At 40.9% G+C, this 16,353-nt stretch overlaps 1 protein-coding gene across 1 annotated transcript in view; it reads right to left on the bottom strand.

Annotated features, from left to right (window-relative positions):
• LOC128057571 (phospholipid-transporting ATPase IB-like) overlaps window positions 1-16,353 on the bottom strand; it is a 142,694-nt gene that overhangs the window by 56,234 nt on the left and 70,107 nt on the right. The window contains exons 25-29 of the mRNA XM_052650030.1: window positions 13,027-13,091; window positions 9,077-9,249; window positions 6,983-7,166; window positions 3,078-3,188; window positions 641-715 (exon numbers count right to left, since the gene is read on the bottom strand). Of these exons, the coding sequence (XP_052505990.1) occupies window positions 641-715; window positions 3,078-3,188; window positions 6,983-7,166; window positions 9,077-9,249; window positions 13,027-13,091 (608 nt within the window). The remainder of the gene's footprint in view (window positions 1-640; window positions 716-3,077; window positions 3,189-6,982; window positions 7,167-9,076; window positions 9,250-13,026; window positions 13,092-16,353) is intronic.

Below are 16,353 nucleotides of genomic sequence, written 5' to 3'. Positions count from 1 at the left end.
CTTAAGAGGACATTGAATTACATTATAAACACACACACATACTTACAGACACATAGAGATAAATCTAAATTATATGTATTAAATGCAGGGGGTTTAGGAAGAGTTCAGCAATTTTTACTTGACTTAAAAATATGAAAATGTTGGATAGGCAAATTAGAAAGTTTCTGAAATATCAATATTATAAAAAAAATACATTGCATATAAATGTTGTGTGTATGGTTGCTAAGTCTCTAGTTGTGTCTGAGTCTTTGCAGCCCATGCACTGTGACCCAGCAGGCTCCTCTGTCCATGGGGATTCTCCAGGCAGGAATACTGGAGTGGGTTGCCATGCCCTCCTCCAGGGGATCTTCCCGACCCAGGGATCAAACCCATGTCTCTTACATCTCCTGCACTGGCAGGACGATTCTTTACCACTAGCGCCACCTGGGAAATATCATGTAGTTACTATAAAATGATCTGCGATGATTGAAACCATGTGTGGGGAGTTTGTGCTTCTGCAGGATGTGTGGCAGCATCAGAGGCCCTAAAGATGTATGTGAGCCGTGGATGCAGATGAGGGACTTAGCTCTGCGTCCCAGACACAAACAGTACAGCCCCTCACGCCATCAGAGAGAGAGAGAGAGGGAGAGTGCTTACTTACCACATTGTACAAGCTGATGCACCAACGCTCAAATATAATCTGCCCAGAAAATCCATTAACAATGGCGAACCAAAGCTGAAAGAGAAGGAGGCCAAGTGCACCACTATGTCAGTGCTGACCTACGTACACTCATAGTAAAGTCACTCTGGAAAACAGTACATTTACAACTCAGCAAATGTATACTTGGACACTCACCTCAAATAAGTGAAAACTTGTGTTTACACATAAACCTATGCACATGTTCACAGCAGCTTTATTCATGATGGCTCCAAACTGGAACAAACCTAAATGTCCTTCGACAAGTGAATAGTAAACAAGTGATAGCCACCTGTGCCATGGATTACTACATAGCAGTCAAGAGGAAAAATGATTGCTCGTGCAGCAACTTGGATGGATCTGAAAGGAGTTATATTGAGTGAAAAAAATCCAGTCTAAAAAGTTACATGGTATATGATTGCACTTTTAGAGAATTCTTGAAAGAACTCCGTTATAGGAAAAGAGAATAGATGAGCTACTGCCAGGGGTCAGAGTGGGTGTGAATACAAAGGGGTAGCATGAGGCAGATCCTGTGGTGATGAGGCGAGTTTGTATCTTTTATTGGAACGGTCTGTATCTTGATTACTCTGGTAGTTACATGAGTCTACACAGGGATAAAAGGACACAGAGTGACACGCATGCACGCACACACACACATACACACACATGTGCAAAGCTGATGAAAGCTGGATAAGTTCTGAATGAGTTGTACCAATATCAGTTTCCTGGTTTCAGATTATCCTGTGGTTTTATATAAGGTGCTATCTTTGGGAGAAACTCAGTGAAGGGTTCACAAGAACTCTGGTAAATATTTTTTATAACTTCTTGTGAAGCTATCATTATTTCAAAATAAAATGTTTAAAAATGTGTTTCCACAGCCAAATGTAAAGCTTACACAGATATTTTAAAAGTCAGGATAGTAGTTACAAGATTCACTCCCATATTTGACTATTGTAGATAATGTGCCCATCAACAGATGAATAGATGAAGAAGATGTGGTATGTACATAAGGTAAGGTAAGGTCAAGTCACTCAGTCGTGTCAGACTCTTTGCGACCCCATAGATTGTATGTATATACAATGAGACATTACTCAGCCATAAAAAAGAACGTAATTCTGTCATTTGCAACAACATGGATGGACCTAGAAAGTATTGTGCTAAGTGAAATGTCAGACAGAGAAAGACAGATACTCTATGTTATCACTTATGCGTGGAATCTAAAAAGGGCAACAAACTAGTGAATATAACAAACAGGAAGCAGACTCACAGATACAGAGAACAAGCTAGTGGTTACCAGTGGGGAGACGCAAGTCGGGAGCGGTGAGGTAGGGGCATGGGAATAAGAGACACGAACTACCTTGTGTAAAATAAGCGTGTACACTTGAAATGAATATAATATTGTAAATCAACCATTAAAATGAATTTTAATCCATTAAAAACTAATAAATAATCATTTTAAATTAAATAAGTAGCAAAGATATATTGTTTAGTACAAGGAAATATAGCCATTATTTTATAATAACTTTAAGTGGAATACAATCTGTAAAACTACTGAACCACTATGTTGTATACCAGAAATTGTAATATTGTGAATCAATGATACTTCAGTAGTAAAAGAAAGATTCACCCCAAAATCCCATTACCCTTATATACTACACACTAGAGAAAACATGCTTTCTCAGAGGCAATAAAGGCATGACAAACACTCAGATTCCATGAAAAATGCAGTTATGGAACTCTTCTTTGGTCCACTTTCAGGAAAAAAAGAGGCCCTGCTGCCAGGCGCTCTGCCAGTGCAGAGAATGGGAGCCGGGGCAGGCGGCAGGGCTGGCTGCAGCGTGGGAACCACAGCTCCACAGCCCCCAGCACAGAAGGAGAACAGGTACAGGTTCTTTCCATGTTATTTTCTTGACATGGAAGCAACACTCGTGAAAAGGTTTCTTGTTCCGCTTTCTTTAACCACCAGGGCTAAGTACAGCTGAGACAAAAGGAAAGAGCTGGTGTCTGGAAGAACAAGACCCATCCTGGCCCCTAGTGGGATGTTAGGAAGACAACCACAGCCTTGGGACCAGATTTCCAGCATCAGGAGGAAAACAGTTCAAAAGCCCAGAGATTTCTGATGCCTCTGATTACTAGAAGGATCTGGAGCTGGCAGAGACACACTTTGGTTCCAAATAGGACTTTCTTATTTATTTTTTTTAAACAACAGATTATGTCAGTAAGTCATCATGATGTGACATAGTTTGCTTGCCGTTTTTTATTAAATCGATTTTATGTGAGCCACAGCTTAGGGCAGCATTATGTAACAGTACTTAGTGAGGTAAATAAGGAAAACACTGAACTATCAAGCTCTGTATCAAAGACAAGACCTCACACCTCAAGGAAAGAAAGCATCCCTTACCTCGATGATGTATAACACGACATTCTTATAGAAACAGTACAGTATGCATTTGGTCACTCGAAAATAATTCCAAGCTCCATGAACCAGCAGAAGCTTCTCCAAGTAGCTAAACTAAAAGACAGAAATACCAGTCAATGAAGTTCAAAGGAACCTACCATTTAGTGACAAACCCCACAAAACGTCATTTTCCCAGGGTTCGCACCTCAGCAGTTCCCACTCCGGAGCACAGAAACAGAATGAAGCCTAGTCCCAGACACCCTGACGTGACTGTTCACTATAAAGGAGTTTTTCAGATCTCTGTGAAATTAACTTTTCTTACTATTAAAATAAGTAAATAAACATCACTTTTCTGCCCAGCAAATCCTGCTTGCATTTTCATTTGTCACATACAAGGCTTAGAATTTGATCTGATCCGCATCTAGGACCTTAATTGTGAGAAGGGACTCAGAATTACTTAATGAAAGAAGATCCTGGAAGCAAGAACATCAGTCACTGATTTTTCTGTCTGATCAGGTGCATGTAACAAAGTCTTATAGGAATCAGTTTCCCTCCATTTCCTATAGTAAATATATAAGGAGAAAAATTAAAGTTAAGAAGGAGGTAGCATGTGATGGCACCCCACTCCAGTACTCTTGCCTGGAAAATCCCATGGACGGAGGAGCCTGGTAGGCTGCAGTCCATGGGATCGCTAAGAGTAGGACACGACTGAGCGAGCTCACTTTCACTTTTCACTTTCCTGCATTGGAGAAGGAAATGGCAACCCACTCCAGTGTTCTTGCCTGGAGAATCCCAGGGACGGGGGAGCCTGGTGGGCTGCCGTCTATGGGGTCGCACTGAGTCAGACACGACTGAAGCGACTTAGCAGCAGCAGCAGCAGCAGCAGCAGCAGCAAGTCAAAGTTGCATTTCTTGGGATGGTTTTAAAATATTAAGAAGTTTAGAGAGGAAGGAGGGAATAATTTACCCTTTTCTGAGAATAAAAAGATCTAGGCTGTGAGCAAAGCGTTACACTGGCCCTCTCTGAGGAAGGGAGAGTCATGTGCTGCAAGAGGTAAAAAGGAAAGACAACAGGCCCTCGGCAGCAGCCCATCTAAGGGCGGGGGGATGGGGCAGGCATCGGAGAACGTCCGCTACGGCCCCGAGGACAGCATTCCAGGGGGTATGAAACGGCCCACACCGTGGCGGACACCCTCTCCCTCTCTCCAGTCAAAGTTACTCTCAAGGAAAAGTGAGCCAGAAAACATCTAATGGGGCTCAATGTGGTTTCCTTAACCTGAAATAGTGTGTTAATAGAAAGGAGGGGCAGAGCATGAGTCAGACCAGTCTCTTGCATCCGTGCCTAGCTTCGTGAGGGGACTTAGGTGGGTGGAAGGGAGAAAAGAAAGCCCTGGGATCCTGCACTTTCTGTCTGATCATGATTGCAACTGCAATTCTAAACCCCCTGCAAGATATGGTATAAAAAGAGAAGTGGCAGAGGAACTAAAGCGCCTCTTGATGAAGGTGAAAGAGGAGAATGAAAAAGCTGGCTTGAAACTCAGTGTTTAAAAACCTAAGATCATGACATCCAGTCCCATTACTTCATGGCAAATAGAAGGGGGAAAAATGGAAATGGTGACAGATTTTCTTTTCTTGGGCTCCAAAATAACTGTGGATGGTGACTGCAGCCACAAAATTAAAAGATGCTTGCTCCTTGGAAGGAAAGCTATGACAAACCTATACAGTGTATACAAAAGCAGAGACATTACTTTGCCAATAAAGGCCCATATAGTCAAAGCCATGGTTTTTCCAGTAGTCATGTACGTATGTGAGAATTGGACCATAAAGAAGGCTGAGCATCCAAGAAATGATGCTTTTGAACTGTGGCGGTAGAGAAGACTCTTGAGAGTCTTCAAACCAGTCAATCCTATAGGATATCTACCCTGAATATTCATTGGAAGGACTGACACTAAAGCTGAAGCTTCAACACTTCGGCTACCTGATGAGAAGAGCCAACTCATTGGAAAGACCCTGATGCTTGGAAAGACTGAGGGCAAGAGGAGAAGGAGGCAACAGAGGATGAGATGGTTGAGGGGCATCACTGACTCAGTGGACATGAATTTGAGCAAACTCTGGGAATAGTGAAGGACAGGGAAGCCTGGCATGCTGCAGTCCAGGGAATCACAAAGAGTCAGACACGACTTAGCAACTGAACAACAACTTAAAAAGAAAGGGTTTCCCAGGGGACTCAGTGGTAAAGAATCTGCCTGTAATTCAGGAGAAGCCAGAGACACAGATTTGTCCCTGGGTCAGGAAGATTCCTTGGAGGAGGAAATGGCAACCCACTACAGTATTCTTGCCTGGGAAATCCCATGGATAGAGGACCCTGGCGGGTTACAGCTATGGGGTCGCAAAGAGTCAGACACAACTGAGCACACACACAAGGTAAAACATAGTGTTTAGAGATGTACAATTGGATAAACTGCAAAGACATAGAGGAACTTTAAGATGCATATAACTGTGAAAGGAGCCAGTGTGAAAAGACTGCTGTGTGATTCTAACTATACAACATTATGGAAAAGGCAAAACTATGGAAACAGTAAAAAGATCAGTGGTTTCCAAGAGTTATGGCGAAGGGTAGAGACGAATAGGAGAGGGTTTTAGGGAAGTGAGTCTGCTCTGTGTGATACTATAATGGTGGATACATGTCATTGTACATTTGTTCAGACCCACAGAATGTACAACACAAGGAAAAATCCTAGTGTAAACTATGGGCCTTGGGTGATAATGACCTGTGTAGGTTCATCAGTTATAACACATGAACTGCTCTGATAAAGGATGTTGTTAACAGGGAAGGCTGAGGTGGCGGGGGCTGGGGGTGTACAGGAAATACCTGTACTTTCTGTTCCATTTTGCTGTGAAGCAAAACTGCTCTAAATAAACAAAGCTGAATTTTTTAAAATGCCTGCCAAAAGGCAGTAGTATCTCCTTAAGAAAAAGGGTCGGGGGGGGAATAGGGATATTTTAAGTCTTTATCAGGAGATACCACAAAGCAAAGCACATACAGGTTGGAGAGACTGGGGACCTCGTTATATGAGCAGAACTACAGAATCTTAGCAGCAGCAGTTTTTAAAACTTCAAAGCTGGAAAGGGGAGGCCTTTACTGCTGCAAGGGCTTCCCAGGTGGCGCCAGTGGTAAAGAACCTGCCTGTCAATGCAGGAGATGTAAGAGATGTGGGTTCGATCCCTGGGTTGGGAAGAGCCCCTGGAGAAGGGCAAGGTAACCCATTCTTTGTCCAAGGGAACCCCATGGACAAAGGAGCCCGGCAAGCTACAGTCTAGAGGGTCCCAAAGAGTCAGACACAACTGAAGCAACCTAGCACATATGCATGCATTACTGCAGCAAAATGCATCAGCACGAAACTAAGGAGATAGGGTAGAACCTCTGTATTCTATTACAAGCTAATCACTAAAGGGATGTTGCCTATAAGTTTAAATTACACATAATGGCCCATCTCTAGGAACCCTGCCTTCCAGGGGAAGCTAAAATACCTTTTGGTTCAGCTCACAGCCCACCTGTGAATGGCTTCAGGAAGAAAGAAGTTAACACACCCCGCTCCAGAAGCTGACCAGAGCCAGGACTTTATCCCCTCCCCTTTTAGTATAAAATAAGCTTGAATTCGGACTCAGGCAAGATGGTTCTCAGTCCAGCATGTTCTCAGTCTGCTGACTTTCCCAATAAAGCCACTATTTCTTGCCCTAAAAACTCCTCTCTCCATTTATCAGCCTGTTGATCAGTGAGCAGTATAGCCTTCAAAGAGGTGCTGATGGCTTCAAACTGAAAGCAGCTTAGACACTGGGCTAAACCTTGGGGGTGGACCCGAGGTCTTCAACACTCCCCATGCCCAGCTGGCCACCCTCACCACTGACCTGAGCAATGGCATAATCAGAGTTGTTGGTGGCCAGCATGCCTTCATTCCCGCTGATGCCCACACCCACATGGGCCGTCTGGATCATCCCCACATCGTTGGCACCATCCCCAATGGCCAGGGTGATGGCCTTCACCTGCTTCTTCACCACATCCACTATCTCAGCCTTCTGGAGGGGAGATAACCTGGAAAAAAAAAAGAAAGAAACAACCAACCATGTTTTGGTTCATTTTATTCATCCTGTTCTAAAAGGCTTTACAAAGGAGTCAACAATAATCCACATACAGTCACATTTAAATGGCAGTTACTGGTAAATTTTCCAATTCATTCATTAATTTCTAAGGAAGGCCCTACCCATCACTCATTTATTCACTCAGTCAGCAAGTTAGACACACACTTCTATCAAAAACAATAAGGGCTCACAGGGTTTCATATTCCAGTAAGCAAATGACCTCACTTATCATTCTCCTCCTTCAAAACAACTCCTAATAACTTATTTAAATTTAACCTTTTCAAACTTAGGATGAGATTATTATAAACTGAGCAGATAGAAGGTTTTTTTGATTAGAACATGCTCCAAAATTTAAGGTAGAAACACAGTTGGGGGGAAAAAAATAAACTTCGCTTCATAATGAAGAGAATACATTCAGTTAACATCACTACATTATGGGTATAATAGAAACATTTTCTGAAGTAGAATAGATCAGAAACCATTTGTAAGTCTGCTGCTGCTAAGTCGCTTCAGTCGTGTCTGACTCTGTGCGACCCCATGGACTGCAGCCTACCAGGCCCCTCCGTCCATGGGATTTTCCAGCCAAGAGTACTGGAGTGGGTTGCCATTGCCTTCTCCTATTTGTAAGTCTAGTTCTCATCAAGAGACACTGGTTCTTTTACTGAAATACTTGCACTGATAATAGCTTCACCATTTAGTCTGATGATCACTTTTATGTTTGGACTATGATCTTTGTAGAGGGAAAAAACTAATCAATTTAATTAATCTCAAGTCTGACTCTTCATGTGAGTGCATGTTAAGTCACTTCAGTTATGTCCAACTCTTTGTAACCCTGTGGAGTGTAGCCCACCAGGCTTTTCTGTGCTTGTATTCTCTAGGAAAGAATACTGGAGTGGGTTGCCATGTCCTCCTCCAGGGGATCTTCCCAATCCAGGGATTGAACCTGCGTCTCTTATATCTCCTGCATTGGCAGGTGAGTTCTTTACCACTAGCATCACCTAAGAAAGCCCCTGACTCATCATATCTTAATTTAAATCTTAATCCCATCCTCTTGGCACTCAAGTTCTCCACATATCCTCAGATTCTTCACTCACTCCTTAACGCAGTTCTGTATGCTCTACCAAAGCTTCAAGTCAGTTCTGACCAGTTAAGAAAAGAACTGGATGATCACTATTCTGATTTTGGGTCTTCTTACTCATGTATGAAAATATAGCCTAAAATAACATTAGTCTTATAATAACTATCTGTTAACTGAGCAACAGTCAGTTAACTCAATAACCACTCATAAATTAATTTTCCTCTAGGTCTCAGTGGTTTGGTTTCAAATTTAGCCCTCCCTGTAAATGACCAGGGCCTTTGTTGTACCTGGACTTCCCTGTGGCTTAGATGGTAAAGCATCTGCCTGCAGTGTGGGAGACCCAAGTTTGATCCCTGGGTCAGGAAGATCCCCTGGAGAAGGAAACGGCAACCCACTCCAATACCCTTGCCTGGAAAATCCCATGGATGGAGGAGCCTGATAGGCAACAGTCCATGGGGTTGCAAAGAGTCAGACATGACTGAATGACTTCACTTTCCTTTCCTTTCCTTTTGTTGTGCCTGAAAGATTTCTTTCATTTGACCAATACATCAATAAATAACATACCAAAATAATGTGCCACTGAAAAATTATAAACTGCTTTTGAGTAAATCTTAAACCTGACAAGTAGAATTAAATTCAGACCTTGCATTTCAGTTTGAGTGTATATTTTCCCAATAAGGTAGTTTGTCTATGAAAAAAAACTTATATTTCCATGTTTATATTTTCTTTCCATAAAAAAAAAATGAAATATAGCAGGGAAAAACCAACAGTGAATATATTCTTACCTACAACATAATACTGTTCTGCACGAGAGGGCCAAATTAAGGAAGCACTTCCTGACTTCAATATGGAGGGCATGTTTCAATGTTTTACCATCTATGATTAGGGCCAGGTCATTTTCTTTACCCAACAGTGCTCCAAGATCTTGGCAGTTCTGATTAATCACTTGTTGTGTTGCCTAAAACAAAGAGGGGGAAATTAGCTTTTACTGTTTTAAATATAAATGAAAAGACCTTGAGACAGAGTGCTCAGGGCAGGTGCACTAGGATGACCCAGAGGGATGGGATGGGGAGGGAGGTGGGAGGGGGGTTCAGGATGCAGAACACATGTAAACCCATGGCAGATTCATATCAATGTATGGCAAAAATCACTACAATATTGTAAAGTAATTAGCCTCCAACTAAAATATATAAGTATTTTAAAAAGATAGTAGATTAAGGCATATGTCTACCTCCTTTGAAAATCTCACAAAAATTAAATTTAAAAGTAGATAAATAACATGAAAGGATGCTTGAGATCATTAGTCATCAGGTAAACACCAATCAAAACCACAATAAGATACTACTTCATACCCACTAGCATGACTAGAATTTTAAAATCAGATAATAATGTGATGATGAGGATGTGAAGAAATCACAATTCTCATACACTGAAGGTCAGAATGTAAAATGGTGCAGCAACTTGGGGAAATAGTCCAGGAATTCTTCCAAAAACTAAGCACAGAGTTAATGATCCAGCAATTCCATTTATCAGTGTATATACACTCAAGAGAAATGAAAACATGTCCGCACAAAAATTTGTACATGGATGTACAAGCAGCAGCATTATTCATAATTGCCTAGAAGTGGAAACAAGCTGATGACTGGATAAATAAAGTTTATACATACAATGCAATATTCTTTAGCTATTAAAAAAAGATATGAAGTACTAATGCCTGGTACAACATGGATGAACCTTGAAAACATTATGGTGAGTTAAAGAAGCCAGTCACAAAAGACTGCTTATTAAATCATTTGATTAACATAAAAGCCCAAAATAAGTAAATCATTGAAACAGAAAGTAGAGGAGTATTGTTTAGGGGTGGGGCAAGCAGGGTCAGGGAGATGACAACTAAAGGTACAGAGTTTCTTTTACAGATGATGAAAAGTTTCTAAAATGATTCTGCCATTGATTGCATGTATCTGTAAATACAGGAAAATCCCTTAAAATATATTAAGCAGGTTAATTTTATGCCATGTGAATTACATCTCAATAAAGCTATTTTTGAAAAGGTGTATAAGTAGGAGAATTTTTCCTACTTATAAGTAGGAAAATATGGAAAAAGTGCTAACAGCAAAGAGGAAGTTCAGAGAAATTTGGGGAAAATTTAAAAAGATGGGAACAGAATAATGGGGTGAACTTCCATAAAACTGGGTATCAAGGTTCTAAGAGAGAAGGAAATATACCCAGAGCATTCTCCATCACAAAAGCCTAACCTCCGAGGTTATAAACTTTACCAGAGCCTTATCCCACCTGGAGGGAAAGTCATTTACCCAACTCCAGCCCCATGTGGTCTCCTTGTCTCACCTAAGGGGAGAAAGAAAGCACTAACTGTCGGGAGCCGCGTTAGGCATTACTGACAAAATGAAGGCACAGCCCCCAACCCCCTCTCCTTGTCCTGCAGGCATGGACCCGGGATGAAGGAGTTAGCTCTTGTGATTCTGACCTGTTCTCTCCTTTCTTCGATTGACTTGGCTGGAAAGAATGTTAAGGTGCTTGCAAGAAGCATGAGAAAGCACAAAGCTTTCTGCAGTTGTGTCCAGAAAATAATCTGTAAAGTAATCATTGATGTTTGTTCAAGGATCTTTACAAAGAATGTTCCAGGATGAGCATGTAGGCTGCAGCTTGAGGCCATGGGAAGGATTGTTTCCTGAGACCTGTTTGTGAGGGAAATATTTATGGCAAAAGAAGTTTGCTGAGTTTAGGGTTTAGGAATAATTAAGAATAGCTAGAAGCCTTTTTAGGAGGTAGTGATCTTAAGATGCTAGGGGTAAACAGGATTTAGAAAGATAAGAAATAAACTGAGGAATGTAGCATGAGTTACAATGTAATCACAAGTTAAGTATAGGACACATAAGAAGTCGATAATAGTAAAGCCAATTCTGAGAGAATCGCTGAAGCAGGAATTCTGTTTATAGGGCAACAATGTTTTCTGGAGACAGTAAATCTGGGTGGGGAAAACTAAAAATGTTAAACCTCTGACCTAATGCTTTTGTCAAAGTATAAAAGAAAACCTGAAGCTTGAAATAAACATGTAATTCTGTACTATGAGTCAGAGGATACATCATTGTCCACCGACACCGCTCACCCCTTCAGGCTGATTCCCTGGCTGCTGGAGCTGGACTCCAGCAACTAAGAAACACTTAAGACAAAGGGGTACAGTTTCTCTTGTAGACTGAGATTTAACGTAAGATTATAGAGCTTCCCTGGTGGCTCAGATGGTAAAGCGTCTGCCTATAATGTGGGAGACCTGGATTAAATCCCTGGGTCAGGAAGATCTCCTGGAGCAGGAAATGGCAACCCACTCCAGTATTCTTGCCTGGAAAATCCCATGGACGGAGGAACCTGGTAGGCTACAGTCCATGGGATTGCTGAGTCGGACACAACTGAACGACTTCACTTCACTTCGCTATGTAACACTTCCCTGCCCACATACCTTAACACCACCCCCAAAGGGCTGTAAAAACACTGTGAAAAACACTAACAGAAATGAAAAATATCTTTTATGGACTCAACAGTGGACTGGACACATATGAGGAAAGAATTAATGAGCTTGAAGAAATGTCAATAGAGACTTCCTAAACTGAAGCTCAAAGAGGAAAAGAAGAGAAAAAAAAACAGAACAGAATATTCAACTGTGGGACCATTCTAAAGATCTAACATACAAGCAGTTGGAATACCAGAAAGAAAAGAAATAGAGAACAGAAGGAAAAGTTTGAGTGCTAATAACTGAGAATACTCCAAAATTAATTACAGACACAAAACGAAGACCCAGGAAGTTCAAAAGACACCAAGCAGGGTAACCCAGGCATGTCATAATAAAACTGCACAAAACCAAAGACAAAGAGGAAATCTTACAAGAATCCAGAGTGGAGGGAACACCTTAACTGTAGAGGAATGAAGATAAATAACAGACTTCTCGGCAGAAAGTTTGCAGCCAAAAAGAGAGTAAAGTAAAATATTTAAAGTATTGAAAGAACAAGAAATCCCAACCTCAAATTCTATATCCAAGGAAATCATCTTTCAGAGTGAAAGAGAAATGAAAACCTTCTCAAACAAAAACTGAGAAAACTTCTCACTAGCAGATCTGCTCTGTAAGAAATATTTTTAAAGATTTTTCACAGAGAAGAATAATGATCTATGTCGGAAACTCAGATCTACATTTTTTAAAAAAAGGAAGTGTGTCAGAAAAGGAATAAATGAATTCTACTTAAAATTATTTTTAAATGAGTCTACGAAAATTATACAGTAAAAAATACTTCATAGAACTAGCCTTTTAAGGGCAAGGATGTTCATTATTGGATTCCAAATTCCTTTCATTCTTGCAATGTAAATGCATTGATCTTTTCAAACTTTTCATAATGACTGTTATACAGACAAAATTTTTTCTCTTTTTTCCATTGTAAAAATGAAGGATCTGAGTCTTGGATTTGGTATGACACCAGGGGGATGGGGGATGGTGCTTTAAAGGACTAGACTAACACAGAGGGAGGAATAATGGAAGCCAGGGGTGACAAGGAATAGAAAACCAGTAAAAATTTCAGTTTTGTGAAAAGAATCTTGGGACAAACCTAGACTTTCCAATGGACTTGAGTGGGAGTTAATGGCAATCTTCTGTAGGTTTTAAGGAGTTGAGTAACCTTCAAGTAACAAGTTGGTTACATTCATATTAAATATATATTTAAAAATTACTTACCTCTAATGAATTTGTATTCAATTGGATACGAGGCATTTGACCTGATAACAGTTTACAGGAATAAGCTACAAAGAAAGAAATAAAGATGTCATATATCTGAAGGCTCCAGTGCCTTACGTGAGCTCATTAAAAAAAAAATCTATTTATATTCTTCCTTTATCATACTTTCTGCCTCACGACTATTTCAAAGCCCAGTGGCTCAGCACAAAAACTGAGCAAGAGGTTGCAGATGGATAAACTTCTGATAATTTTGAAAATTAAATTTCTGTACATCTATAACTGATGATTCTTATGGGACAAATTTTCTAAAATGATTTAAATCTTCATACAAATCAGTTCCATGAGAGTTGGAATTTAATTTAAATATAAATGTACACAATATCATTTTAATGTTTTCTTTGAAATTTCCTGAAACTTGTGTAGGTTTCAATAACAAAAGTAGCTTCCTGGTTTGTATATAATTCAAAATGCCTATATGTATGCATTCCACTGTGGTCAGCACAATTACAAGGAGAAAATAATTTTTCAAGGCTCTTCCTTGTTGGTTTATCTGACGCTTCCTATGTAAGGTGTTCTTTTCCATAGAATATAATTATCATTAAATCTGTATTTTGAAACTTGTAGATATTCACTTTGCCTTGCTATATTTTTCAAAACTAGAAATACTAAGCTTTTCAAAGAATTCTAATGACTTCCTGACATGTTTTATTGTAATGTCCACTTATATTTTATAAGTTACTGGGGAAGTTAACTGCCTGAATGCTGGCAGCTCCTGTCCTACCACTCAGGTTAGAAAGTTAATATTTGTGCAGGTGCTCAGGGACACAAACTAGACATAGCCGGGCAAGCCAGCTTCCCACCAAGGATCCTGGTGCTGCCCCCATGAGGAGCCCTCTTCCCTGAAGCCACAGCTGCCCGCACTGGCTGAATCCAAACAAAGGCTAAAAAGTTTCCATGTATTATGACCAAAATGCAAATCAAATTAGCATGCAAGTTCTGAGTGCTTACTGGCACCCAGCTTTATGCTGGGTGCAAAGGAAGATTTACAACAGAATATGTGCTAAGTTTCTTAAAACCCAAGGAAGCAAAGCTAACACAAAAGAAAAAAAATCACACACACATTCATTGGTAAACCAAACATAACAGTACATATGCTGCTGAGGTCAAGAGGCCACAGATTCATGCTGAATCATGTTATTAGAAAACTTTCAGAACCTAATAGAACTAGAAGCTGTTCTAGGAAATATGTTAAAAATGTGTGACAGTAACCTTTGTTTTCATTTCTTGCTGTTGACAAAAAACAATCCTAACATATTTGTTCCTGAAAGTAAGCCTCCTGCTAAATTCTTAGCCAAATTTTGTTTGGAACCAGTGTCAAGACTATTTTTAACTGCACCAAGTTAGCCAACTTTAGCTCCTGAAGAGATGATGGTAGTTAAAATTGCCACAATATTCATAAAGGCAGGAGCTAACATCTATGAAGCCCTCACTCTATCCAATACACCGGCTTAGAAAAACCTTCACAGACTCCCTTCCACATAATCATCACAACCAGCAGAGGTATTGCGACCATTTTAATAATGAGAAAACTGAGGGTTAGAAAAGTCCACAAAGGCACGGGCTTATAAATATAGAGAAGATTCAGGTCCAAACCTTGGTCTTTTTAACTCTGAAGCCTGACTTTTCAACCACCATGCTGGCTATGCATTTCTCTTCAGTGATGTTGGCTCTCAGAACCAGCTCTCAATCTTTTTTCTCTTTGAATTATTCCTCAGCCATTCAAACTCATGAAAGGAACATAAAAGCTCTCTGCTGCTGCTGCTGCTGCTAAGTCGCTTCAGTCGTGTCTGACTCTGTGTGACCCCATAGACGAGGGCCCACCGTCTCTGGGATTCTCCAGGCAAGAATATTGGACTGGGTTGCCATTTCCTTCTCCAATGCTCTAACCAAAGGCTATTGCTTTTCTGGGGGAAAAAGCAAGAGCTCAGAAAGCCTCTAAGAAAACAAATTATATCAACATACACTGGGCAAAGTTGACTGACTCTACCTTTCAACTGGTCTCCTCTGCATGAGTAGCCTCTAAGGGGAGCAGTAAAGTCCAATCTGGGAAGGAAATGGCAACCCACTCCAAGATTCTTGCCTGGAAAATCCTGTGAACAGAGGAGCCTGGAGGGCTGCTGTCCATAGGGTTGCACAGAGTCGGTCGGACACGACTGAAGTGACTTAGCATGCATGCATGCATTGGAGAAGGAAATGGCAACCCACTCCAGTATTCTTGCCTGGAGAATCCCAGGGACAGAGGAGCCTGGTGGGCTGCCGTCTATGGGGTCGCAGAGTTGGACACGACTGAAGTGACTTAGCAGCAGCAGCAGCAAAGTCCAATCTAGGACCCAGAACTTAAGGTCGGAAGATAGCAAGCTGCACTCAGTCAACAGGCATGTATTGTTTTGCCCTTACAACATGTTACACATTAAACAACGGTTATAAATCAGGATATTTCAAATCAAAGCACAGAATTCCAATTATCTTCTAAGAGCTAAAAACCTGTGCCAACAGTGGGTACTCATTTCCAGAAGGCGTGGCTGCTCTGGCTGCCCCTCTGGGGGACCAGGGCTCCCCCATGGACTCCCCCTCCAACGTGTGTGTTGCCTTTTCCCCAACACATGTATGGTTGTCCTCTGCCGACTACATGTATATGTTCCCCTTCACTCTAGTCCTGCCAGTTCTTCCCTGTGTTTTCAATCCCTGCTCTAAGAAACTGGAGACAGTTTTCCTTCTATTTTCAAAGGCACCATGGTTATGAAACAGTCGTTTGAAAATGGGTACAATTCAATAAAGCAGTTATCTAACGTGATCCAGCTATTCTGAGTAAGAGGTCCTTCATGTAAATTGTAGATTTCTGGTAACAAAAATAAGTCTCATTCTATAAGGATAAAAACTCTGCTTTTAACAGTAACTGCTGGGTCTCATCTAGGTTGAGTTTCAGTCCTGAGCCAAAGAGACTGTTGAAGTTTCAGGTAAAACCAATGGTTTCAAGTAGTGGGCCTGGCAAAGATGTAATTGAGAAAGGTGGCAAGAAAGCAACTGTCCCTTTTTATGGTGCCAGGCCAGCTGAGCCTCTTCGCAAGATATGCACTAAGTTACTGTGGTCATTGAGTGCATGGTTCTCGATGAACATGGCAAGGCACATTAAAGCAGAAACGTGGAGAGCTGGAAAAAGGAGAGCACATGGATGGTATGTTTCCAAATGTTTGCCAGATGGATAAGTGACTGCATGGTGGTTGGACCTGCTTTGTGAGTCTTTCATAATTACATTAATATCTAACA

The sequence above is a fragment of the Budorcas taxicolor genome, chromosome 12, assembly GCF_023091745.1.
Source record: "Budorcas taxicolor isolate Tak-1 chromosome 12, Takin1.1, whole genome shotgun sequence".
NCBI classification, from domain to species: domain Eukaryota; kingdom Metazoa; phylum Chordata; class Mammalia; order Artiodactyla; family Bovidae; genus Budorcas; species Budorcas taxicolor.
The sequence above is the reverse complement of the archived record's forward strand: the minus strand, read 5'-3'. Positions and strand labels throughout refer to the sequence as shown.